Source organism: Eptatretus burgeri, chromosome 6, assembly GCF_056783735.1.
Source record: "Eptatretus burgeri isolate ZD-2024b chromosome 6, Ebu_testis_v1, whole genome shotgun sequence".
NCBI lineage: Eukaryota > Metazoa > Chordata > Myxini > Myxiniformes > Myxinidae > Eptatretus > Eptatretus burgeri.
Window position 1 is genome coordinate 27,062,656 of NC_140966.1, and position 25,152 is coordinate 27,087,807.

Below are 25,152 nucleotides of genomic sequence, written 5' to 3' on the forward strand. Positions count from 1 at the left end.
GCAGTCCCTCCAGTTGGGTGCCTGGAATGTCCTATCCTGAAGAGAGGATGATCACCTGTCTCTGTTATCATCTGAGCTCAAGCGTTTGGACTTCGGTATTGCAGCACTCTCTGAGGTTTGGAGACCAGATTGTGGTGAGATCATGGTGGGTGGTTTCACCTGCAATTGGTCTGGTCGCTCTGATGGTTACCATGCCCAAAGAGTTGCTGTATCTGTGTCCAATAAACTGACTCAATGAAACTTGAACTGAGAACGGTCAACGAGCATGTTATGAGATGAAGGATTCGTTTCCCTGGTCATTGGGTGTCATTTCCCTGGTCATTGGGTGTCATTTCCCTGGTCATTGGGTGTCATTTCCCTGGTCTCTGTTTATGCTCCGACTGAGGCGAGTGATCTCACTGTGAAGGAAGCATTCTATGCCACGCTTGAGTCTGTGGTTGATCAGTGCCCCAGGCAAGATACTCTTCTCGTCTTGGGGGATTTCAATGCATTGACTGGAACTGATAGGGATGGTGGAGACGTGTGTTGTTCCCCATGGGTCTGGAACTGTGAACCAGAATCACATTAAGTTCCTTGACTTTGCAAGAAGTCATGGACTTCGGGTGGCTGGTTCATGGTTTCAGCACCCACAAGCTCATCGCTGGACTTCCAACGCTGGTGGTGTGGCAAAGGAGTTGACCATGTGCTCATTGATGGTCACTGGAGGATTATCCAGAACTGCAGGGTCTACCGGAGTGCTCAGTTCCTCAATACTGATCACCAGCTTGCTGCAGCAACTCTTAAGTTTCAGCTTTAATCCAGGAGAATGGTACCATCCCAGCCGAGGCAGGATGTTGGCAAGCTCAAGGATGAGAGGGTAGCTGAGGAGTTTGCGAACAGGCTGAGGAGAGAGTTGGGGGGTCTGGGTGCTTTTGGGGATCCTGCAGAGTTGTGGAGTGCCTTCATGATCAGCATCCTTGATGTTGCCAGAAGATGTCTTGGAACTCACTGGAGGGCAAAGAAGAATTTTGTGTCTCAAGGGACACTGGATACCATTGCCCAGAGTTGCAGGGCCAGGCTGAATGGAAGAGCTGAGCTGTTCAGGGAGCTGAGGCGAAAAACTTTACTTGCACGAAGAGTGGACAAGTAGGTCCATGTGCGAGGAATGTGTGAGGGGGTAGAACATCACCTGTGGTCAAGTGATTCTGATCCTGCTTCCAGGGGAATTTGTGCATTGTCCCTCGGTGTAATGCAGTTAGAGCAGAAGGGTGATGGGCTCTCGACAGAGGAGTCTGAAGTGAAGGCCCGCTGGGCCGGTTACTTTGAGAGCCTGTACCAGGCTGATCAACCAGCTGTCCAGTTGGATGTCAGGGGTGTTGCAATCCCTATTGCTGACTCTCAAATCAACTGTGGTCCACCTTCATTTGTGGAAACACAGGCTGAGGTGAACCATTTGAAATGGGGTAAAGCTCGTGGGATCTGTGGCATCCACGCTGAACTTCTCAAGGCTGGTGGAAATGCTGCACTCGTGTCGTTGCATGCATTTTTGTGCTCTGCCTGGAACACAGGCATCATCCAAACTGACTGGAAGAGGGGCCTTGTTGTCCCTCTCTGGAAAGGGAAGGGTGTTCGCCAAGACTGCAACAACGACTGAGGGGTGACACTGCTCTCAGTGCCGGGCAAGGTCTTTGCTATGATTATTCTTGAGAGGGTTCGCCACCATCTGCTTGAGCACCAGCGTCCAGAGCAGTCAGGCTTTACACCAAAGAGGTCAATGATTGACCGTATCCTTGCTCTTCGAGTCCTCACCGAACACAGCTGAGTTTTGGCAGGGGCTGCTTGCAGCCTATGTGGATCTCTGCAAAGCGTTTGATTCAGTGAAACGAGATGCCCTCTGGAGGATTCTTGGTCTTCGTGGGGTACCACCAAAACTGATCGATCTGATGTCCGAACTATACTCTGGTATTGAGAGTGCTGTAAGATGTGTTGATACCATCTCTGACGTATTTCCAGTTGTTGCTGGAGTTCATCAGGGGTGTGTACTGGCCCCCACACTTTTCAGCACTTGCATGGACTGGATCTGGAGAGGATGTCGGAGAGATCAAGCTGCGGTGCATCGTTTGGGAATGTCAAGATCTCTGACCTTGATTTCACAGATGATGCAGTCATCTTTGTGGAGACACGAGATATCCTTTTGGGGGCCCTCGAGGTGCTGAATGAGGAGTCAGAGCCACTGGGATTACGGGTTTCCTCGGTCAAAACTAAGATCCAAGCTTTCAATGACATCTTGGATGCTGCTGCATTGGCTGTGCCTGTTTGTGGTGAGGATGTTGAAGTCGTGGAGAGATTCACTTACCTTGGCAGTGATATTCATGTTTCTGCTGGCTGTGAGTCAGAGGTCAAGAGATGTCTGGGTCAGGCCTGGGGAGTCATGGATTCACTGGATCATGGGGGTGTGACGCTGCCAGTACCTGTGTGGGAGGACGAAAGTCTGTCTTCAGGTCCTTGGTGCTTCCAGTCTTGCTATATGGATGTGAGACTTGGACTTTGACCAGGGATCTGAGATGGAGACTTAATTACTTTGGTACCAGGTTTCTTCGGAGAATCATTGGCTATCACTGGTTGGACTTTCAGTCCAACGAGCGGTTGCTGAGAGAGACTGAAATGAGATTTGTTACCTGCATAGTCCGTGAACATCAGCTGTGGCTGTATGAACATGTGTCTCACTTGCCTGATGCTGATCTTGCTCACCAGATTCTCTCAGCGAGGGAGCCTCATGAGTGGAGGAGGCCAATGGGCCAACCACATACCTCGTGGTTGCAGCAGGTTGATCAGCATCTCAAGAAGATGGGGATGGGCCAGGATCTGTCTGGGGGATGGCCATACGGAGGCCCCTGGAGTACCGGCAGAAAGTGGACACAGTGACATGGTGCTCTGGCGCATGCTCCCATATCTGACCTGACCTGACCCTTAACAGGTCCTTTCACGGCATGACATTCTAATTACAAAACAAATAACAAAAAATAACGATAGCATTGTAGCAAACCCTGTATTAATTAATCTTAATTATATTAACAAGAATAATAAGTCGTATTATTTGGCAATTATAATAACGAACATATAATTCCAGCTTCCACCACCCCATCCCACCTTGGCCCAAGCACATCTGGGCTTGGTGAAAGGCAAGCTCATGCTCAAGCAATACAGCAGGCAGGTATGTGACAAGGCCATGAAGACAAACAAAAATTTGGTCCCATGGCCAAATGGGCCCACGAGTACATGAAATTACAGCATCTTCACTGCTCAACAAACCAAGTTGGAACCCCACCACATCAGGAGTAGCACGTCAAGAGAAACAGAAAAGGCCCATCACAAATAAGAATATGAGCCTTACAGTATGTCATATGTTGACAAATGTGCATTAATGTATATGCAGTAATGAAGCACTCAATCCCTCCCACATCCCATTCTGACCCGCCCTCTCTCTTCAAGTCGGGTCATCGTAACAATTGTGGCACTTCTCTGCTCCCAGACCATGCGCCAAAAATCTGCAAATGTTTCAGGCATTGGGCCTTGCGTTGCAATGTATGCATTCTGTCGACGATAGCCGTCCATGTAGTTGGCATTGATGTAATCGCTGCTCGGGACTCCTGCAAAAAATGGAACAAGGCACATCAGGACTTTGATCATATCGGAGTAATATCCTCCTGAGATAGGCAAACCAGAGGAGCAAGTTGCTTGCAGAGCTCCTTTAAAAATGCCTTTCCATCAGTGAAAAAAATTAAAATCATGGCGAGTTCGTATCCTCAAGATTCTTTATAGTTGACAAATCACTTGCACAATTGTCGATACATTATGATGAACTCAAACTACAACTTTCTATGTATATTCAAACTTTGAAACATTTCTCCTATATCGGAGACTGTGAAGAATTTGTAAGGTAATACATATAAATGATTGCAGTTTCAAAAGTTTTGTACCAATAGATATATACAATGATTTCAGAAAGTATTCACACCATTAACTTTTGTCACATTTTGTTGTTGCAGCCTGAAATTTAAAATGGATAAAATTAAAAAGGAAATTGTCAGCGAGCTGCACAAAATACCCCACAATGACAAAGTGAAAACATGTTTTGGGATTTTTTTTTTATAAATAACGTAAAAATGAAAAGATGAAATGTTTTGTGTCAATAAGTATTCAACCGCTTTGCGATGACACTCCAAATTGAGTTCAGGTGCATCCAATTTCCTTTGATCACCCTTGAGATGTCTCTACAAGTTGATTGGAGTCAACCTGTGGCCAATTTAATTGATTGGACATGATTTTGAAAGAAACACACCTTTCTATACAAGGTTCCACAGTTGACAGTGCATGTAAGAGCAGAAACTCCACCATGAAATCCAAGGAACTATCCGTAGAACTCCGAGATAGAATTTTGAGGAGGCATAGATCTGGGGAAGGGTATAAAACAATTTCTAGAGTGGTGAAAGTTCCCAAGAGCACATTGAGCTCCATCCTTCCGAAATGGAAAGAACGTGGAACTACCCAGACTCCTTTTTAGAGCTGGACGTCCGACCAAACTGAGCAACTGAACAAGAAGGGCCTTGGTCAGGTAGGTGACCAAGAACCCAATGAACACTCTGACAGAAATCCAGAGTTCCTTGGCTGAGATGGGAGAACCATCCAGAAGGACAATAATCTCTGCAGCACTTCACAAATCTAGGCTTAATGGGAGAGTAGCCAGACAGAAGCCACTCCTGAGAAAAAAGAACATGACAGGACGTCTGGAGTTCACAAAAAGTGCACGTGAAAGACTGAGAGCTTGAGGTATAAGATTCTGTGGTTTGGTGAGATGAAAATTGAACTCTTTGGCCTGAATGCAAAGAGCTATGTCTGGTGGAAACCGAGCACAGCTCATCACCCATCAAACACCATCCCTCCCATGAAGCATGGTGCTATGAGGATGCTTTTCAGTGGCAGGGACTGGGAAACTTGTAAGGATTGGGGGAACAATGAATGGAGCCAAATACAGGCAAATCATTGAGGAGAACCTGCTTCAGAGCACAAACGATCTTTGACTGTGGTGAAGATTTCCTTTCCAAAAGGACAATGAGCCAAAGTATACAGCCAAAGCAACAAGGGAATGGCTTCAGACCAAGAACATGAAAGCCCTTGAGTGGCCCAGCCAAAGTGCAGACTTGAATCCCATTAAGAATCTGACGAAAGACTTCAACATCGCTGTTCACCAACGCCCCCCATCCAACTTGGCAGAGCTTGAGCAAATCTGCAAGGAAGAATGGGAGAAAATCCCCAAATCCAGATGTGCAAAGCTGATACATACATACCCAAGAAGACTCGAAGCTGTAATCGCTGCCAAAGGCATCTACAAAGTATTGACTCAGGGGGATTGAATACTTATTGATGCAAGATATTTCAGCTTTCCATTTTTAATTTATTCGTAAAAATTTCGAAAAACACGTTTTCACTTTGTCATTGTGGGGTATTTTGTGTCGATCGGTGACATTAAAAATGTTTTTAATCCATTTTAAGTTAAGGCTGTAACAACAAAATGTAACAAAAGTCGAAAGGTGTGAATAATTTCTGAAGGCACTGTATGTGTGCTGTGTTCACAGATTAACAATTTTCTTTACAAGTATAAGTATGTTATATGGACAGCAGGCACTTCCAGTTATGGCCTTTTCCATGTTGAGATATTTCATCAAAAAAAGTGCGCAATTTTTTTTCCTGTAATACTGTATTAATATACACACAACCTCACATTCGTTCAAAGCAGATTAAGGAAGATGTGATGGACATTTGTCAGCTATGTTTCTTGGAGCACATGATCAAATGATGATATCTGGAGACTTGTAGGCCAGGATAAAAAAAAACATGTTTATTTGCAGTGATAGTACTGCTCCTTGGCAAAAGGACATTGTGTACCACTGCCATATTTATTTGTACAACAAAAGGAGATTATCTTGAGGCATATATCTCCTGATATATCGTGACACAAGCTGGCTTGTCTCTTTCATTGATAAGTCACCTACCTCATGGTGGTCTCATGGTGAGGATACTAAACTGGAACCCAAGCTGTTGTGATTTTGAAGACAGTACTTCGTGAAATCTCCCTCACCGAAGAGGAAAAATCAAAATAAAATTATTTATCCTGCAAAAATTCTGACCAATTCAAAATCAGAATTAATTGCCAAACACAAACAATTAATTCCCATTCAGATTGAGCTGCCAAATCAATCTTATGGCTACAGGAGCCCAGGTTGAGGAACAATGTGGCTACAAAATACCTACAGGTGATCATCAGCATTGTCCGATGCGTTTGTTGACTCACACCAGTTGTGCATAACTTATTGCTCAGTCAAGAAAATGTCCCCCATGGCCATCATGCCCTTCCATTATCAAGTCGGATGCTCCAATACTCACAAATTAAACGCAGTGACTACCTTGACCCTATGATTCAAACAGTAACTAATTTTTGTTTCCTCAAAGAAAGATGGAGGTGAGGAGTTCATACATGCTTGTTGTTGAGCACTAAGAGCAGGCCTGAGTGTGGGATTGAGAGTTGGGCCTCAGGAACATTGCAGTGGAACATGTTGTGCAACCTTACACCGTGACCGAGCTGCAGGACATGGCGGCGGAGAAGTGGAAGCTGTCTTGGTCCATGCGCTGGCATGTGGATTTCATGCATCAGAGCACAGAGCTATGTCACTTCCCACGTTATGGTCTGCCATGTGTGGGAGGAGCATGGCCGGCATGTCCCACATGAAACCAGGCAATAGTGCTTCGGAGTGGTTGGCCACCATCTTGCATCGCACCATATAAAACCTGTGTTAGTCAAATGCACGGCACTAGTGCACAATTCAGCACTAGAGGGAGGATCACACCAGGAAAAATGCACGAGGGCTTCGGCTGCACTGTCCATGAACCGTTTTGACCATTTAATAGATGAATCGGATCTGTTCGACATCATAAAGGCCACGAAGGCCAATCATGGTTGCAGAGTGACAAATAAGGTAGCATCGTTGGTCAAACCTTAGAGTTTAGGAGCAACCGGGAAGCAACAATATGAGCAGATACTTTGGGAGGTTTATGTGGAGCTGCCTCACCTGCCCAACATCAACCTCCCAAAGTATCGGCTAATGTTATTGCTTCGAGGCCGCTCTTCAAGTCTAAAGTGGCCTCAACAAAGAAGGCTTGCCGTGAAGTCCATAAGGAACTCTCCAAGGCCATTTCATCATCTTCTCGATCCCTGCTTTCTTCCTCCTATACTAGGGATGCCATTGACCCTGGCCTATCCTCCACCAAAGCAAAGGAAAGCAGCAGTAATTGATGGCATCTATTCTGAATCCTTTCAGAACGTGAGAACTGATTGGTTGGCTTCTCTTTTCACGAACATCCATGCAACTGAAGCCAATACCATCAACCTGGAGAGAGACTAAAGTCATTGCCATCCTTAAGTCAGGGAAACCTGCTGGTAACACATACAGCTATCGACCCATGTCTCTGCTATGTACGACAAACAAGTTGTTTGAGCATGTCCTTATGGCCAGGCTATCTCCTCTGGTAGAGCCCAACCTTCCCAAACAAGCTTGCTTCAGACCTGGTCAGAGCTGTGTTGCCCAATTACTTGCACTTACCCCCCACATTGAGGCTGGCTACCAATGCACACTCAAGACAGCTGTTGCATTGACCTTTCATTCGCGCATGATATGCTATGGTGACATGGGTCTTCTGCTGAAAGGTGCTAGGTTTTTCCAGTACCAAGTCACAATGAATGTCCTTTCTTCTCTGCTTAGCAATCGAAGATATAGAGTTTCACTTGGTAACTAAACAAGCTCCATAAGGACTCTGAATGATGGTCTTCCACAAGGGTTTGTTTCAGCTCCAATCCTCTTCAACAGATGTACAACATTCCTGAACCACCTCCAGAAAGTTTTCCCATGCAAATGATCTTTCCCTTGCTACCCAAGCAATCAACCATGAACAAATCAACAGCACTCTGACCCAGGATTTAAAGGTAACAGAGCAATACTTCATCTACTGGCACCTCCACCCAAACCAAACGAAGACTACAGTTATCGCTGTCCATCTCAGCAACCGACTGGCTCACAGCAAACTCCAGGTTTCCTTTTGTGGCAAAGCAATCAAGAACCAACTGTTCCCTAAGTACATTGGAGTCACCCTTGATCGCAGCCTCGAGTTCCGCGAACACCTAAAAGAGGTCACAGAAAAGATCAACACCAGGGGTAAATATCATCTGGAAACTACCAGGCACCAGCTGGGTATCAACTGAGTGCACTCTTCACACTGCCAGCCTTGCTCTTGTGTACTCTGCAGCAGAATACTGTTCTCCTGTTTGGGTAGAGACCAGACACACAAAACACTTGGACGTTGTCCCAAAAATACTGATGTGGATAATCAGCGGTACATTGAAATCAACACGCGTGTAGTGGCTCCCAGTCCTGTATCACTTCCCAACCCCTAGTGTGTCCCAGAAGGCAAAGATGCTGAGAAAGTTTGATCGCATCAAAGCCAACCTTGAGCTTGCAATCCATGAAAACCCACAGAATCGACCAAATATGTGACTCAAGAGTCAAGTCACGCAAACCTTTCTGGGGCTCTGCAAATGTTTTTAATGATTCAGGTTTGGACACAAAGGACAAGTGGCACAATCTCTGGACAGACAACAACATTGCTAACAATGACCTGGTGAGTGATCTGACAGAAGAGCCTCCAGGTTTCAACCTCTCCCAGCAACAGAGGTTTACACTCAATGGTACTCTCCATGTAAGGACATCACACCACCTCCATAAATGGAATTTCAAAGACATCCCAGCATGTGACTGTGGTCATCAAGATCAGATTATTCATCACATTGTGAATGAATTTCACCTTTGAAAATTTGATGAAGGATTTAGGGCACTCCACTGAACAACATGCAGTGCTGCGCTAGGCTATCGGACTTAAACTTAAATCTGTGCACTGTATTATTTGTCATACGCAAGAAGAAGAATTGGTCAAACAACCTTCAAGGGACAAGAAAGCGCCTGAACTGAGTCCTGTCACAGAGTTGGAGCTGCCGAGTCAGCTTGCTACTACAAATACGAGGGGATCTGATAGAGATATTTAAGAAATTAAGTGTGTGGACAAGACCGATGCAGTGGAGTTTTTTTTTTTGAACAAAGTGGACAGTGCTTGGGTAAAGAAGATTAGAGTTATGACAGTATTCAGGCAGGTGTCTTTCAGTCAAAGAGTAGTTAATGCATGGAATGGTCTCCCTGGAAATGTAGTGACAGTAGAGGGGATAGATAGGTTGAAATTGGAATTGCATCGGTAATTAGATGCATTGGAGATGGAGGAGTATGGGTAAATTGGCAAGACTTGTAGGTAGCTTGTGAGTGGATGGGTGATGGTTTCTGGGGTAGGTGCAGTGCAGGCATGATGGACCAAATGGCCTCCTCCTGTGCCCAAGTTCCTTTTCTGTATCAACTACAACATATCAATCAAAGTCAAACACATCTTAACCTTTTCCCCTTCTTAATGCAGATTATAACCATAATTCCACAATTCATTTTTGTGATATTCCTCCTTCTGTAACGATGATGCACTTTATCATTTAGTTCCTCCATGAGCTCAGACATACTGTATGTATTGAAAAAACCCCTAAAACAAATGGGTTTATTATTTAAAAAAAAGAATGGATTATAACATGTTTTGCACAGGTAGTATACTTTTCTGAGATGTAGATCCCATTCCATATATATTACAAATCAAAGAAGAATTGCTTTTAACAGTATCTGTGAAGCTTTTCTTGGAGATCTATAGGGCACTGAATGTACCTGTGCAATCTACCTTCAATAATGGACAGGGGAACGCGTGAGTGGTCATATGCGACGACATTGGCATAGCGGTTCTTGGCCTTGTTGACGTCCATATTGGAGTGCTCCCACGTGAACTGCTGCCCTGGGTCGATAGACTGTGGGAAACATAACACCATGAGCCATACTGTGTTTAAGAAGAATGACCTGCCCAAGGCTGAAGAACTTTCGGTTGAAAGGTACTACTGATTGCTTTGATAAACAGCACTTAATGCAATTCCACGCGAAGCCAAATCTACCAACTAATCGTTCCACCTTATCATTATTTAAACTGGCTGCGACCTCATCATTTATTGCTCTGAATGCAAAACCTCACTTTTGAAACATCAAAACGACACCTGTTTCCAAATCCTCAGGTGTCACCTGAATTTAATAACTAATTAAAATCCCACTCATCACACCATAATTACCAAACTCATTTAATCAAAGTCCATTTGTAACGGCTCAGAGCCTTGCTTTTTAACTTGTTGCAAGCAAATGTGGGTGGGGGGGGGGAGGGAGGGAGGGAGGGGGGAGGGATGAGAGGTGGTGGAGAAGAGAAAATATCTGGTGAATTGATTAAAAATAGGACTTTTGGCTCAGTTAATCGGTGTTCCCTCCCCATATTAAGATCCTGCCTAATTCAGCTTTACCTAGCAAAGAAAAAGCAGACAAATGATCTGGAGAAAAGAGAGCCAAAGATGCATGACAAGGAGGAGAAAGCACAAATACATGAAGAATATCTTTTGTGAAAAAAGTGTGCAAATGAGCAGGAATGTGCCTTAAATCGAGCAAGACTGGGATTATATTTGTATCGGCACGAAATTTTATTTTTGATGCAAAAGCAGACGTAACTATAACGGGCACTCATAGAGTGCATACCTTCGCCGCCACTACTTTTTTTGTTCTTGGTATGAGTGTGGGGAACTGGTTTCATATGAATGGTCTTATGACACAAACCACATATCTATAATGTCATGACCCCCCCCCCGACTTTCGGGGGCTACGGACTAAACAACAATCAACTCACGTTGTTTTGGCGAGTCTTCACTCGCAAGCTCGGTGAATACAACGTTTCAACAAGAGAAGGTAATCTCGTTTTCAAGGTTGTGACCCCCCTGACCTTTGACCCCTAACGGTAACAAGAGTATGGGCGTCATTGTGTCATGTTGCATATCACAAGATGATGCATTGAATTCTGAACATTTTGGCGTTAGTTGCATGCAAATTGAATAAAAATTGACCGTGTTATCGTAAAAAGACGATTTTGACCTTTTCGTGACCTTGACCTTTGACCCGAACGATCCCAAAATCTAATTGAATGCTTCCTGGCTAATAACCAATCATCCCACCAAATTTCATGCAATTCGGTTTAATACTTCTTGAGTTATACGAATCACAAGATTACAAATAAATAAATAAATAAATAAATAAATACACGCCGACCAAAACATAACCTTTCGCAGAATGTGAAGGTAATAACAGGTAAATAGACTACAAAATAACATTAGTATGTTCTTACATGCCAAAGAGATTCAACTACCTACCTACCCTTCTATTTCCGCTCGCTCCAGCAACTTAGCTTTTTTTTTTCGTTTTGAACTTTTTACACAGTTCTTACATTGACAACCCTTCTACTAACACAATTATGTGTAAAATAGCTTTTAAGTTGTCAAAATAAGTTTGAAAAAGTTTCTGCAAGAATGATTTCAAGTACTTTGTCCTTTCTCAAATTTGCATCCAAACACGTTGAAGCTCTTTTTGCTGGGATCACATTTAAAAATCCCATATACTGTTTTCTAGGGACCTTGCGATTGATGTAATGGTGCCCAATGTGTCATAATGTCCTTGTAAACATATATATACAAATTATAACACGAGCCATAGACAATGTAAAAAAAAAAAAGAAAAAGAATAAAATCAAATCTTGCAACTTCAAACACAAACATCCCTCTTCTTTCCAATAAACATTTCAAGCATCGAAATGGATCAATTGTGGGCATGCTTTGGGATAGCAGTCACCAGAAAATCCCACAATAATAAAGACAAGGCCTGATTAGTATTATATGTAATGATTACATTGCTCCTTTAGACATGAATACAAATCCATTCTAAATCTAAAGAATCCGATATTTTTTGTTTACCAGGTAAAATCTCGCGGAAGAGCGAGAGCAGCGAACGGATCAGGAGGCAACAGAACAAAAGGAACAGTAAAGAGAGTGGGGAGGAAACACCAACAGCAGGGTGGAAGGACAAAATAGAGGGAGACTTGGACAAACAAGGGGTGTGGGGAGGAATGAGGCATAGGGAGGGACACATAGGGTGGACAAGATGATAAGGAAGCAACCTCTTAGGAGGGAAAAACTGGAAATTTGGAAGGAGGTGGGCTTGCGGTTGAGCGGCAGGTGGATTGGGAGTGGGGGGTGGGGGGGGTGATTAATGGCGGCAGAAAATATCATAGTTTTAGATGGGGGATGATTTGAGATGGTGATGAACAGCTGTCTTGAAGACCTGAAGAGAAGAATGAGGTTGAAGAGGATGTGGAAGTTGATTCAACAGGTTGGAAAAACAGGAGGAACAAATAAGTGGAGCTTTATCAATAATTCTAGATTTTGGAAGTTTCACCAGAAGAGGGTTGATGGTGGACTGTGTGTGCCCTGCAGAAACTTAAGGGGGGAAAAGCATGGAGAGAGAGCAGAGGGTGCAAGACTAAAAAGGAGGTGGTAGAAAATAGAGAGACCACCGACCTGTCTGTGATGGCAAAGTGATAGACTCATAGAGTCAGCTTTATCGTGCGATATTCCAATAATGTTGAAGGCCTTCTATTTTATATTTGCTTTTTATCAATGTTCGATACTTTCTTCATTGTTGAACAAGTTATCCACAATCAACTCGAAACCCATAACTCTTGCAATAAAATCTGCAATTCCATTTTTATTCTGCCATCACGTGCAGGTCCAGTTGACTCAAAATCGATTTTTCTTTTTGGCATATCAGAGATCCAACTTGTTTTCTGAAGGTTCATTTTGTACTCCCTAAGTAACCAAATTAGATTTTCAAATCCCATTCACATGTCAAAATAAACAAATCAATGTATGTGTATAAATACAAAGCAAACACCATTCTCTGGTTCTAAATTAGCATAACCCTGAACCAACTACCGTATACCTCAACTACACCTTTCACCTCTCAACCTCCCCACCCTCCCTCCCACGAAATTATCCTTTTTGTACAAACCTCATATTCCTGTGAAAAACGCAACCCATCATTAGCAAGCAGCCTTTCCACGTGATCATCCAATTCTTCCACAGGGATTGGGGGATGGTTCATCATTCCTGGTGAGCAAATGTTCATGGAGTGCATGTCATTGCACAAAACAGAACCAAACACTTATAAATAAAACAGTAACATTGCACAGTTGTGCTTCACATTTCGTACACATGTATGCACAGAATTTTTGTGCAAAACTTTGCATTGAACAATTGTATAGATTATTGAACAGCAGTGGCTGGCCAATCCGAGTGCATCGAGTCAAAGAATGTTAATCCGTGAATAAAGTTAATAGTTCATTCATTAAAAAAAAAAAAAAACGTGTGCACATATAGTCATTACCATACATTATCAGTTCTTACAACCCAGTTAATATCACCATCTGAAAAGAATTCCTTCACACTGAAATGTACTTTGAGTGAAAGGATACTAAGACGACAAAAATGTTTACAAGCAAAGAAGAAACAAAAGCAACTAGAAGAGCACTCGGTAGAGCGCATTGCTCCGCCACGTAATGCCTGATTCACGACAAAATATCGGACCCAATGCATTTTTGAAATATCATGCTATACAGTACTATATCGTTTTTGGCCCTATCTCTTAATGGTGAACAATCACTTTACAAATTAAATAATTCTCGTATCCAGATCCGGATTCAGATCTTCACCAAAATCGAAGCAATTCTTCCTTGCAACACACACAACCTGTCCACCAAGTTTCGTTCGAATTCGTCCACAACTTTTTGAGATATCGTGCTATATTATATTGTCGCCCGATCTCTCAATGGTGAAGAATCACATAAAAAATTATCGTAGTCGGATCCGGATCTTCAACAAAATCTAATCAATTCTTCCTTGTCACACACCCAACCTGTCCACCAAGTTTCATTCAGATCCGTCCACAACTTTTTGAGATATCCTGCATACAAACAGACAGACAGACACAGATAGAGAGGGGTGAAAACATAACCTCCTTCACTTTTGGTGGCGAAGGAAAAAATTAAAGTAGAACGAGAAGAGAGCTAGATATGAAAGAGTTGGAGAGGGGGTGGGGGGAGGTGTGTGTGTGTGTGTGTGTGTGTGTGTGTGTGTGTGTGTGTGTGTGTGTGTGTGTGTGTGTGTGTGTGTGTGTGTGTGTGTGTGTGTGTGTGTGTGTGAGAGAGAGAGAGAGAGAGAGAGAGAGAGAGAGAGAGAGAGAGAGAGAGAGAGAGAGAGAGAGAGAGAGAGAGAGAGAGAGAGAGAGAGAGAGAGAGAGAGAGAGAGAGAGAGAGAGAGAGAGAGAGAGAGAGAGAGAGAGAGAGAGAGAGAGAGAGAGAGAGAGAGAGAGAGAGAGAGAGAGAGAGAGAGAGAGAGAGAGAGAGAGAGAGTGAGAGTGAGAGTGAGAGTGAGAGTGAGAGTGAGAGTGAGAGTGAGAGTGAGAGTGAGAGTGAGAGTGAGAGTGAGAGTGAGTGTGAGTGTGAGTGTGAGAGACAGAGACAGAGACAGAGACAGAGACAGAGACAGAGACAGAGACAGAGACAGAGACAGAGACAGAGACAGAGACAGAGACAGAGACAGAGACAGAGACAGAGACAGAGACAGAGACAGAGACAGAGACAGAGACAGAGACAGAGACAGAGAGCGAGAGCGAGAGCGAGAGCGAGAGCGAGAGAGAGAGAGAGAGAGAGAGAGAGAGAGAGAGAGAGAGAGAGAGAGAGAGAGAGAGAGAGAGAGAGAGAGAGAGAGAGAGAGAGACAGCACAAGGAAAAGCAGATATATATCTTTTAAGAAAAGTACGGAGATGGCTTTTTGATTAGATATTGTGTTTACACAGGCGGTCATAGACGATGGTGAGATCTAATTAAAGTGACACAAATAAATCTATAGGCTCATACCAGGCAGTAAACATGGTGATAGACAACCATGGGGATGCAATGGAAATCAGACAAGCAAAGGTATAAACAAGGAAAAAGATGGATTTCCTCCACAGTTCCATGTAAGTCTCCATCCACAAATACTGAGGAGAGGCTAATGAAACAATCATGGTTCCAAGCTACTCAAGGCCGTAAATCAGTTCCAAATAATGAAACTCTAAAGGAGTAGCTAATACACCAACATTTGCTTTCGCACCCTAATATTTCAATTAGTCATGGCTTTGTCTAGAGCAGTGTTTCTCAAGGTGGGGTGCACGCCCTGCTGGTGGGGCGTGGCAATATTTTGGTGGGGCATGAGGATTCAAAACTCTTTTCAAGATCAAAGGAACCGTGATGTGGCTGTCTGAGGAGAGCGAAAAGAAATACCCAAATTCAACTACTTTGGCAAGGGAAGTATTGATAAATTTTCCATCATCTTATTTCGTCGAATGTGGATTTAGTGTTGTTACCGATTTGCTGCAAGCTCAGCAAAATCGACTGGAAATCATGAAACGAGGTGATTTAAGGCTGAAACTGACAAAATTGGTTCCTCGAATCAAACAAATCTGCAGCCAGCGTCAAGGGCAGGGCTCCTATTGAAGTGAGTAGCAATTGAATAAAATTTGCAATAAAGTTTTAATAAAGCCTTTTGAATACATATGTAGTATATACTGTAGTGTCTCCAATCAGGGTGGGGCATACAATTTTTTTGAAAATCAAAGTGGGGCGTGGGACAAAAAAGGTTGTGGGGCGTAGGACAAAAATCGGGAAAGAATTCCTTTGTGCTCTTCAGTCATCCTGAACGGGCCAGCGTACAAGAGAGAACAACGCAACGAGAGGCGATTGGTGGACATCCCTGACGTATGCTGCAAGGACAATGAGTGAGAATGATGTGACAGGACTTGATTGTTTGACAGCTCTGGCAGATGAGGTGAATATGTGTGAGTTCAGCTGGCAGGACAGGGACACTTTGTAGAAACAACTCAACGTGGGAATCGGAGTTGGACATTGCAAGTGATGGTGAACTTCCTCATTTGACTTTGTGTCTGTTTATCTGAAATACAGGTTTAAAAAATGTTACGCTGTTCATGTGGTAACTGTAATGTCACTTAGAAGTCATAGACTCCAACTGACAAAGAGCCATTTCATTGGTAGCTGACCTGTACGATCATTCATACTCGTGAAGAGCAAACCTTGGATTGCAGTCATTCGAGAAAGAGCTGGGTTCGGCACCACAAATAACAGACGTACACAAAGGGGAAGGAAACCCCAAGGTGTATACCCAATATATATATATATATATATATATATATATATATATATATATATATATATACATATATATATATATATATACATATATATATATATATATACACACACATACACACACACACACACACACACACACACACACACACACACACACACACACACACACACACACACACACACACACACACACACACACACACACACACACACACACGCAAGCGGGGCATGCTTACACATTGTAAGCAATAACGAACCGTGCGTCCCCATTGTCTAAGGTCGCTCACCTGTATTTGTTGAGAGTGGTTGAGCAAGCAGTGGTTGAGAGAGGAAGTTGCTGAGGTCTGGGTGCTGGGCGAAGAGGGGAAAGTTTTGGCTTCATCAGTGGCACGAAGAGGAAGGTGGAGTGGAGTAGTTGGAGCTGAGCGCTGGGTCGATGAGCGGGCGGAACGCCAGACTGATTATAGACCGTTAGCATTTACATTTACAGACCTCCTCACATGCCATTATTAAGCTTTCCTCTCACACGTTCTGTCTCTTATCTTCTGTCTCATCTGTTGTGGATGCACAAGAGCTAAAAGAGCAACCCAGCAGACATGCGTGCACCTCTCCTCATTTTTCCTTCTCTGCACCCCACCTGCATTTTGTTGCACCTCATTTACACCCTCCTCACACACACCTTCGACATCCCCAGTTTTCTCCCCCCCTCCCCCTCCTAAGTGACTGGGAAAGGTGGGCCCGTCGGCCACACCAGGTACCATAGAGGTAGTCAACACCTCGTACTTTCTTTCTCTATCTTTCTTTGCTCTCTAATTTCCTCGGATGTGTGTGTCTGATGGCGCCTGTCGTGTTCATGCAAATAAGATTGGAGAAATTCCCAATATCAGTTAGCTCTGTGCTGTGTCTTCCACTGTTCTTTTTGTAAATATTTGCATTTGACTTGTATAATAAATTGCTTATCCTATAAATGTACCCAGCTCGTTCTGCCTTTTCCTCCATTGGTCCAGCATAGTCTGCACACAGGTGAGCCAGGACGTTCTGCCCCACTATTTTGCTCCTATTAGCCAGTGCATACTCAGCAGCTCCACTCGGTTGCATCTGAAATGGTAAGTTTACTCAAGTACGTATCGAGGGCACGAGATCCCCCCCCCAACCGCTCCCTCCCCCCCCCCCCGGGTGATGCTGCCAATCCACCGGAAATGGGAACAAGTGAAGTAGTGCGAACTCTGCAGGATTGGTGGTACCAATCGGCGATGGTTTTTGCTTAGAAACCCGCCGGTGTGCGGACTTATCTGTGCTCAGAGGCCCCAGGACCGGGTGTTTGGGAGCTTCCCCTTATGGTCAAACTCGAACCTCGGATCCACAATAATATATGTAATATATAAAGCTCTTTCTAACCACTGACTGACTGACTCACTCACTGACTTCTGGGTGACATAGAAAGATGAAAATTTGCATGCCAATGGACATTGAAGCTGGTACACCAGAAAAGAAATTACACAATCATCGGACAACATCCATAAATGAAAATATAAATGAATGGAAAAAAAAAGACAAACATGCAGGTGAGGGACCCGAGACAATGGGGAAGCACGGTAATTTTGTGTGTCGACAGACATCGAAGCCGATACACCAGGAAAAAAAAATCACAGAACAGTCGGAAAGCATCCATAAATGAAAATATAAATAAACGAAAAAAGATATATGAAAATAAATAAATGGAAAAAACAAATACAGGTGAGCGACCTTAGACAATGGGGCCGCACGGTTCATTAGTGCTTACAATGTGTAAGCATGCCCCGCTAGCGTATGTATATGTATGTATATATATTGTTACGTTTGAGGGGGGGGGTATGCATTCAAAGGGTAATTAGGATGTTTAATTAGGTATGCCATGCTGTTCGAGTTTGCCAGGATCTCGATGTAATAAGTAGCAATTCAGTGGTGATAAGTTGTCTAGTAAATGTTCATTTCTTCAAGGGGGGAAATGATAATTGTCACGTAATTAGATAGGGACACGGGATAGGGTAAGTGTGTCTGCGTAAACCTCTTTTGGTATTCTCTGGAGACTGGCCATGACGTCACAGGACAGTGCAGCGGATGGCTCCGCCCTGTGATCACGATTGGCAGAAGGCGACGTCGGTGGGCCAATAAACGGCTCGATTGGAAGTGACGAGGATGGGAGGATAAAAAGGTTCTGTTCGGGGTCGAAAAGGAAGAGGAAGAAGATCTGGACAAAACGATCCTGTTTTTTTGGTGTGGAGGCTGTTGCGCGGAGAGCGTCCTTGTTGTTGTGCTGATTCGATCGTGTTCTTCATCGTGTCTTGGAGCCTTGCTGAGCCTCGTGCCTCACCTTGGTTGGCTCTGGGGTTCTGCTGACTCGGAGTACGGGGTCGAACGGCGGGCGGACCTGCCTCCCTCTCCTGCTTGCAACTTGGCGCCAGAACTGGTTCCCTGGCAGCTGTGAGCAGACTTGGGCCAAGACCAGGAGGTCGACAGCACCACGGTTTCTCCTGCCCCCTGACGAGAGCAAGGCCAGCTCGTCCGACGCCGATCCAGGGACAGTTGCGTCCACACCACGGTCCAGCCTGACCACCAGAAATAGCTACGTTTTGTGTGTGTGTGTGTGTGTGTGTGTGTGTGTGTGTGTGTGTGTGTGTGTGTGTGTGTGTGTGTGTGCTTGGCACCTTAGAGGGTTTGAGATCTGTAATATCATTGGAATTGTCTGTGTTTTTCCCCATGCCCGATCCCACACCATCCCGTCGAATCGCCCCGGATCCCTCTTCTTGCCGAGTCTTGTTATTTCTGGTTAATAGTAAAAACAAATAAACATCATCAACTCAGTGAAAAGCGACTCGTGCCACCTTCCTCGTCCCGTTTGCGGTTGAGCGATTAGAACCGCCATGTTTGGGTTATAAATAAATAAACCGCCTCCATCGTTTCGGCTCATTCTACATTGGCGGGACTGTTCAAGTCCCGTGGACGTCACATTGGTGTCAGGGTGTTGGATGTTCGAACCCCTCTAAATTATATTTGGTATCGGGAGAATATACCAAGATTAAAATCTCGCCACGAATTGGAATATAAAATTACTACAGAAAAGCGCGCGAACGCGGGAAAATTTTGGCGGGATTTTTCAAATTTAAATTAATTGGCGGCAAACGGGACTTCTGCACCATGGCGGATGTGCAGATGTTTGAGGAGGAAGGCCACGTGTCTGGCAGCGAGTCGGGGGAAGAGGGGAGAGACGGGGGTAGGGTTGGAACCTCCCCCATTCCGAGCGTGGACCGTGCTTCATTGCCCGTAACGGGGCCGGCAGCACCGGAAACCGGCGCGATGTCGATCCAGACAATGTTGGAACGTTTTTAATAGGGGACATGACAGCACAAATAGCAAATCAATTCGTGACACAGAGGGCAGAAATGACAGATCAATTGGGGGTAATGGGGGTACAGTTGGGTGCACGGATTGATTTAATGAGGGATGAATTGGGGGAAAAGATGGAGAAAATGAAAACTGAGATGCAGGAGTGTGTGGATGTTAAATTGGGAGAAATACAAAGTAAATTCGAGGATAGATTGGAGGAAACAAAGGTAGAAATTACATTGGAGGGGGAAAATATACGGAAAAAATTGGTAGATAAAATTGATGCAACGAACATTCGGGTTGATAAAGTGGATGAAAGCCTGGAACGTCATCGTGCCTGTGTGGATGCTCGTATGCAGCTGCAAGTTGAAGAGTGGGGAGAGCTGAGGAAGCAAGGGATGAATTTGGCGGAGGAGGTAAAAGGATTGGAGGGTCGTTTGGACGAACAAGATAAAATTATGAGCCAAGATGAAGTCTTGGATAAAGGCCTGGTAGAGCCGTCTTTTGTAAGTAGAGTGTCCGGGTTGGTTGAGGAGCAGCTACAAACTCGCGACGGAGCCTTGGAGGAGGTTGTGCGGGCCCAGAGGATCCTGCAGGAAGAGGTGAATCGGTCCATTCAACGTTTGGAACAGGAGGCAAAATTGACCCATGAGACCCTCACCACAAAACATCTTTGGCCACAGTGGGCTCCGAAATTGGATACGCAGCCACAAGGGTGTTTGATCCCTGGGCTGGATTCGGACAAGGGAGAAATTGAGAAGCGGGCCACCGTAAAAGTGATCCCCCTGGTAAATTTTGACGGGTCAGGGAGCGTTGAAGCTTTTCTGACGCAATTTGAGTGCATTTCCCGACTAAACGGGTGGAATGAGCGGGAACGTACAGGGAATTTGGTGGCAACGTTGCGGGGACCAGCCGCAGATGTGTTAAACGTGATCGCGGAGGGGATGTTGACCAGCTCCCACATTTGCGAGGCGTTGAACCGTCGGTTTGGGTTCGCGGCAAACTGTGATCTGGTGCGGGCCCAGCTCCAGCACCGCAGATTAAAACCGGGTGAGACAGTGCAGGAGCTGGCACAGGACATTTACCAATCAGTCAGGATCACGTATCGGGACCTTACAGTGGAGGCGTGGGACAGACTGGCACTCGAGAAATTTTTAGCTGGTCTTCCTGACCCTGAGGTCCGAGCGCTAGTGGAGTTACAGGATCCACCCACCGTTCACCGAGCGGCTGAGTGCGCAGCCAGGCTGACCTCGTGGAGGCGGCCGGGTCGGGTGCCCAAGAGGCCATCGGTGACGATCCGACAGGCGGAGATTCAGGATCAGGGAGGGGGGCTGGGAGAAATTGGCATTACCCAAATATTACAGAGGATGAATCCTCCTGCTGAACCGCCAGGTCTATCCGAGATGCCCTTTCATAGGTCGGGTCCGGAGATCACTGTCGGGGGTCGGGGAGACTAGATTGGGCTGAGCATATAGGGCCATGCTCGGCTGCTGAGATTGTGGCGAAGTGCCCTCCTTTGGTGAAAAAAAAATGAATTGTGGGAAAATTGGCATGGGTTTGTAAGTTCTGCTGGGTTTTAGAGTGACAATCGGGACAGTGGGTAATTGGTAACAAAGCGGGCACAAGTGGCTGTCCAATGGCTGGTGCGTGGATCGGGTGAGAAGTGCTGTGTGAGTTGCTTCAAGTTAAGAAGTGAAATGTATGGTGCACACATTGATTTTTATTGGACATGGTGTGGTAACAGGGAAGGTCATGGTCGGCGAAGTGTTAGAAATGCAGGTGTCACATGTAAGGCCGATGGGGTGGGGGAGTCATGTGGGTTTTGTGGGTGGGGATGATGTGCTTGTCCACAGGGATTGCTGAAGCTCATGGTGAGCGTGAATTGCGACCCCCCCCTTCAGGGAGATTCACCACCTGGTGGCTAATGGTGACAGTGTCTGGGAGGCAACTGGGAGAGGGTCTGGTTGGGCGACCAAGGCGGGTAGGACCTTGGCGACCCAGGAAGGCCAGAGGAGCCAGTGAGACCCCTTCCAGAGTGTTGTACGGGATTAGAGCTGATGGCTGCCAGGGGGGAGGGAATCAAAGGGAGCGGGGCGGAGAAACGTCCGGGTTGGACTAAAGCTTACCTGTGGGCATGGTTGCACCTGAGATGCCCCCATCATCTTGTGGTAACCCACCCCACGGCCATGACAGGATTCAGCCTGCATGATTAAAATGAGGACCATGACCTAGAAATGTGATGATGACCATGGTGTGAGTGTTGTGAAGATGTGTGAGTCCCACTCGATCCCGCACAACTTGACATGTGCAGCAAGGGCATGATGTCCGCATAATTCTGGGGCAAGCAAATTTGAAAATTGGCTCCCCAGGTAACGCTGGGTCTATTAGCATCCACTGGGGGAGGCGGTCAAGTGTAAATATCCTGTGAATAGTGTCGTTAAGGCTTAGAGTAGGAATGTAAAGTATAAGTGTTGTGTTGTTGTGGAACCTTTTGTTTCCCCTCCCCAGATCACTGGAAGAGTGCTGGGCAAGAGCGATGATCCAGAAGATGGAGTGCAACTTCGCTCAGTGCTCTCATGTGATAAAATAAAAATAAAAAAACGAATGATTGTTTAGGCGAGGATAAGGCCATAAGGGGGTAGTACATTAAGCAGGATAGGTAAGTTAGCTGCGACTCGCTGCCCATTGCCCCTCCTACTTTATTTCGTTAGGTTAATTAGGTGTGAGTCAGTAAGTGTTAAGGCTGGTACGGTAGCGCCTGTGATATACCTTGCAGGAGCTGCGGTACCAGAGGAGGGGGCAGTGTTACGTTTGAGGGGGGGGGTATGCATTCAAAGGGTAATTATGATGTTTAATTAGGTATGCCATGCTGTTCGAGTTTACCAGGATCTCGATGTAATAAGTAGCAATTCAGTGGTGATAAGTTGTCTAGTAAATGTTCATTTCTTCAAGGGGGGAAATGATAATTGTCACGTAATTAGATAGGGACACGGGATAGGGTAAGTGTGTCTGCGTAAACCTCTTTTGGTATTCTCTGGAGACTGGCCGTGACGTCACAGGACAGTGCTGCGGATGGCTCCGCCCCGTGATCACGATTGGCAGAAGGCGACGGCGGTGGGCCAATAAACGGCTCGATTGGAAGTGACGAGGACGGGAGGATAAAAAGGTTCTGTTCGGGGTCGAAAAGGAAGAGGAAGAAGATCTGGACAAAACGATCGTGTTTTTTTGGTGTGGAGGCTGTTGCGCGGAGAGCGTCCTTGTTGTTGTGCTGATTCGATCGTGTTCTTCATCGTGTCTTGGAGCCTTGCTGAGCCTCGTGCCTCACCTTGGTTGGCTCTGGGGTTCTGCTGACTCGGAGTACGGGGTCGAACGGCGGGCGGACCTGCCTCCCTCTCCTGCTCGCAACTTGGCGCCAGAACTGGTTCCCTGGCGGCTGTGAGCGGACCTGGGCCAAGACCAGGAGGTCGACAGCACCACGGTTTCTCCTGCCCCCCTGACGAGAGCAAGGCCAGCTCATCCGACGCCGATCCAGAGACAGTTGCGTCCACACCACGGTCCAGCCTGACCACCAGAAATAGCTACGTTGTGTTTGTGTTTGTGTGTGTGTGTGTGTGTGTGTGTGTGTGTGTGTGTGTGTGTGTGTGTGTGTGTGTGTGTGTGTGTGTGTGTGTGTGTGTGTGTGTGTGTGTGTGTGTGTGTGTGTTTGTGTGTGTGTGTGTGTGTGTGTGTGTGTGTGTGTGTGTGTGTGTGTGTGTGTGTGTGTGTGTGCTTGGCGCCTTAGAGGGTTTGAGATTTGTATATTCATTGGAATTGTCTGTGTTTTTCCCCACGCCCGATCCCACACCATCCCGTCGAATCGCCCCGGATCCCTCTTCTTGCCGAGTCTTGTTATTTCTGGTTAATAGTAAAAACAAATAAACATCATCAACTCAGTGAAAAGCGACTCGTGCCACCTTCCTCGTCCCGTTTGCGGTAAAGCGATTAGAACTGCCATGTTTGGGTTATAAATAAATAAACCGCCTCCATCGTTTCGGCTCATTCTACGTTGGCGGGACTGTTCAAGTCCCGTGGACGTCACAATATATATATATATATATATATATATATATATATATATATATATATATATATATATATATATATATATATATATATATATATATATATAGAACGTTTTTGAGTGTGGGGGAAGGGTTCATTTAACATGGGGGTGTCTATCCTCCATTGAAGAAGGGGGTCATGGGTCCTCCCCTGAAAAACTTTAAATTTATATCCTTTCTGAGAAAGCCCTGATGTTTTCTCACGGAATGGGTGCCCTCCTGTCAGCTTGAAGGATGTATTAAAAATTTACAGTGCATTATTAAAAATATTGCATCAGGATTTCGATATGTAGAAATCTTTTTTTTTACCATGAGACATGTATGCTTCTGTATAAAAGGAGTGATATTAAAATTTGGATCTCAGCATCATCAGACATATGCTCAGATGGGAACACCAAAGCCTCAAGTCAAAATGCCCCAGGGTCAAATTTCATCATGTTGTAAATTACCAAGAAAAATTACTATGGAGAGAAATTATTTCAGTTTGGAGTTTTGGTGTTCCCATCTGAGCATTTGTCTGATGATGATGAGATTCAAGTTTTAATGCAATATAGTATTGATTTGAAGGGCTTGGTGGTTTAGTATGGAAGGATTGTTGTATTACCTTCACTGGTGTAGGTTCGAGTCCCATGGCTCTCAGAAGGAGGGGTCAACCATCAGGCCTGTCCAATCTGGCATGTTCCACAAACGACGAGACCACAAACTAATGGGACTTGAAATGGGATGATGATCGTGTTGATTTGTCCATTAAATAAATACGAGTCTTCTTTAGGTGCTGAGAGAATGGCGATGAGGTACGCACACTCGCCTCTAAGCTGTCTTGCCTGTGTTTGAATTCCGACCCAGCTATAAACTGCCATCCCGGTGTTTCACAGGCAGGGTGATTCATCAATTCGTTTGCCATCCCTTGGATGTGTGTTAAACTAGGAATCCCATCTGCCAGTATTAGTTGGTTGACGTTAAAGATCCCACAGTGTCCTTCGTGGAGAGCAGGCAGGCTATCACTGGCACCATGACCAAATTCCAAATTCCTGTCCTAACTATTGCTTAAGCAATGGAAAACCACACAGTATAACCTTGCCAAGAAAGTGCTTCAGCAGCACTAACACTCAAGAAGAGAGTATGGTGGATCAGAATCAAAATCAGAAATGTCCTTCTAATGCACATAAAAAGTACACCGATGTCTCCTAATGTCCTTCTCCTGGATGTAACGTACGTGTAATCTCCCCCATGAGCCTCAGATTACTGTAAAAATAAAAAAAAATAAAAAATTTTGAGTAAGGAAACATGTGGTCCTGTATATAATGAAATTAAAAGCAGGTGTCACGTCCAAATTTTGGTAAAATAAATGGAATGTGTTTGTGACATGGTAAAGATGAACTGAATGGTCTGATTT

At 45.0% G+C, this 25,152-nt stretch overlaps 1 protein-coding gene across 7 annotated transcripts in view; it reads right to left on the bottom strand.

Moving 5' to 3' along the window:
- The window catches only part of LOC147024432 (receptor-type tyrosine-protein phosphatase delta-like), an 881,646-nt gene that overhangs the window by 170,994 nt on the left and 685,500 nt on the right, over positions 1–25,152 (bottom strand). For all 7 annotated transcript variants that reach the window (XM_085884376.1, XM_085884379.1, XM_085884375.1 and 4 more), the window contains 3 exons: positions 13,095–13,192; positions 9,853–9,976; positions 3,454–3,629 (listed from right to left, as the gene is read on the bottom strand). In XM_085884376.1, the coding sequence (XP_085740502.1) occupies positions 3,454–3,629; positions 9,853–9,976; positions 13,095–13,192 (398 nt within the window). The remainder of the gene's footprint in view (positions 1–3,453; positions 3,630–9,852; positions 9,977–13,094; positions 13,193–25,152) is intronic.